The sequence below is a fragment of the Seriola lalandi genome, unplaced genomic scaffold (assembly GCF_002814215.2).
Source record: "Seriola lalandi dorsalis isolate HSWRI2012SDOR001 ecotype SW California unplaced genomic scaffold, Sedor1 jcf7180002054388, whole genome shotgun sequence".
Lineage (NCBI taxonomy): Eukaryota > Metazoa > Chordata > Actinopteri > Carangiformes > Carangidae > Seriola > Seriola lalandi.
Window position 1 is genome coordinate 88,281 of NW_019524941.1, and position 2,088 is coordinate 90,368.

At 39.8% G+C, this 2,088-nt stretch overlaps 2 protein-coding genes across 2 annotated transcripts in view; one reads left to right on the forward strand and one right to left on the reverse strand.

Annotated features, from left to right (window-relative positions):
• Window positions 1-663: 663 nt before the first annotated feature.
• LOC111657222 (histone H2B 1/2) lies at window positions 664-1,723 on the forward strand. Its single transcript, XM_023409312.2, has one exon. It carries the CDS (start codon window positions 690-692, stop codon window positions 1,062-1,064), a length of 375 nt encoding a protein of 124 aa, XP_023265080.1. The 5' UTR covers window positions 664-689; the 3' UTR covers window positions 1,065-1,723.
• LOC111657224 (histone H3-like) overlaps window positions 1,108-2,088 on the reverse strand; it is a 3,717-nt gene continuing 2,736 nt past the window's right edge. Inside the window, exon 2 of the mRNA XM_023409314.2 lies at window positions 1,108-1,173. Within this exon, the coding sequence (XP_023265082.1) occupies window positions 1,108-1,173 (66 nt within the window). The remainder of the gene's footprint in view (window positions 1,174-2,088) is intronic.

Consider the following 2,088-nt stretch of genomic DNA (forward strand, 5'->3'; position numbering starts at 1 on the left):
ATGTTATCCAGATCTAAAGTAAATGTTGAACAAAGAGCAGCTTGCTGGATATAAGACACCTTCCAAAACCAGGTTGTATGAGGTATCAGTCTTTTAAATTGTCCCCTCTGACCTAGAAAAAACGACTGATTAATTACATTTAAATAAATTAATAAATTAAAAAGCTCATTGTGCTGTAGGTTCAGTCCCCAAACAGATTAACTAAACTTCCCACATATTTTTTTATACGTATTCAAGTAAAGTTTAAGATTACACCAAAATGTTTTCACCGGTTAATATTTTATACACTTTTAATTGATAATCTTTAAAAAAAAAAATCCTCTTGTTAACGATCAAAAGTATGAAACATGTTCATGAAATCAGACTGATGTGACAAACACAACATGAGTCTTTAATGAGCATTAAAATAGATTTTATTTTATATTTTATAACTAAATAATGCCTCAAGTGAAGCGTTATGAACACATCACGTTGTCTGTACCGTTAAAATGGGGTCGAACCACATTCCCCTGAACTGTCTCCTCCGTGTCCTGCTGTTAGATTTCCGGGTGGAGCTGCTCCTTCACGCGTTAACAATCAGCCAATGGCAGAGCGGCGACAGCGCAGCCTCATTAGCATATGGTGTGTAGAAGAAGAGCAGGCGCAGCGCTTATTCTTCACATTTGCTTGAGGAAAGTGAATCTCTGACGATGCCTGAACCAGCGAAGACAGCGCCCAAGAAGGGCTCCAAGAAAGCCGTGGCCAAGACCGCCGGCAAGGGCGGCAAGAAGAGGAGAAAGACCAGGAAGGAGAGCTACGCCATCTACGTGTACAAGGTGCTGAAGCAGGTCCACCCCGACACCGGAATCTCCTCCAAGGCCATGAGCATCATGAACTCCTTCGTCAGCGACATCTTCGAGCGTATCGCCGGTGAGGCCTCCCGCCTGGCTCACTACAACAAGCGCTCCACCATCACCTCCAGGGAGATCCAGACCGCCGTCCGCCTCCTGCTCCCCGGGGAGCTGGCCAAACACGCCGTGTCTGAGGGCACCAAGGCCGTCACCAAGTACACCAGCTCCAAGTAACCAGCTCTGCTACAACAACAACAACAACAACCCAACGGCTCTTTTAAGAGCCACCCACTTTCTCTATAAAGACAAAACCTTCCTTTGCTTTGTGTCGTACAAATATAATCTGTTCATAATTAATATAAATAACATCAATAGTGGAGTTGAAGTCTAAAGGCCCAACATCATCCTTCACTAAGAAATAAGCTTATCATCCTCTTGGCACATGCTAAGAACTCACTGCTCTTTGTATCTGAGGTGTTTATATAAGTATATAGTGTTTATGTGTGTGTGTGTGTGTGTATAAATATATGTCTTTGCTCCACATGAGCTGGTCACTGAGTAACTACAGTGGAGACCAGATCTGCCCAAACTGAACCTTAGAGAGAAGTTTAAAAACTGCTCTGTTCTCCACCGCCTTCATTTAATCCCCCACTTCAAATATATTAGATTAGATTAGATTCAACTTTATTGTCATTGCACGGAGTACACGTACTAAGACAACGAAATGCAGTTAGTATCTAACCAGAAGTGCAAAAGAGCAGTTAAAGTGCAAGTGTGTGCTGTACAGGTATGTAAAGTGAGGGTGTGCATAAGTAAAGTGGAGATGTGCATATGTAGGGTACAGTAAATTACACTGTGAATTACAATGAATTACAATGATGAGGATGATATCACATCAGTGTTATACTGTTTTCTTATTGTGTTTACTATTTTTTATTTTTAACTTTTTATTTAATCAAGTAGATAGAAATCTCATTTTCAACAGAAACCTGAATGTAGATTAAAGACTATTAATGAAAGAACACTGAACACACAAGACTTTACAATATAATTTAAATAACAAACAACATTCTTATTAAACAGGATCATATAAAGATGATAAAACGCAGCCAACAATTAAAACAATTGCTTTCTGTTCTGCTTTTCCTATTTCGGACCTCTGTATAATAATGCAGTAAATACATCAGATTATCATCCATCATACTCTGACATTAAACTGCTCTGTGATGATAAACACACTGTCCCTTAACAACCAACA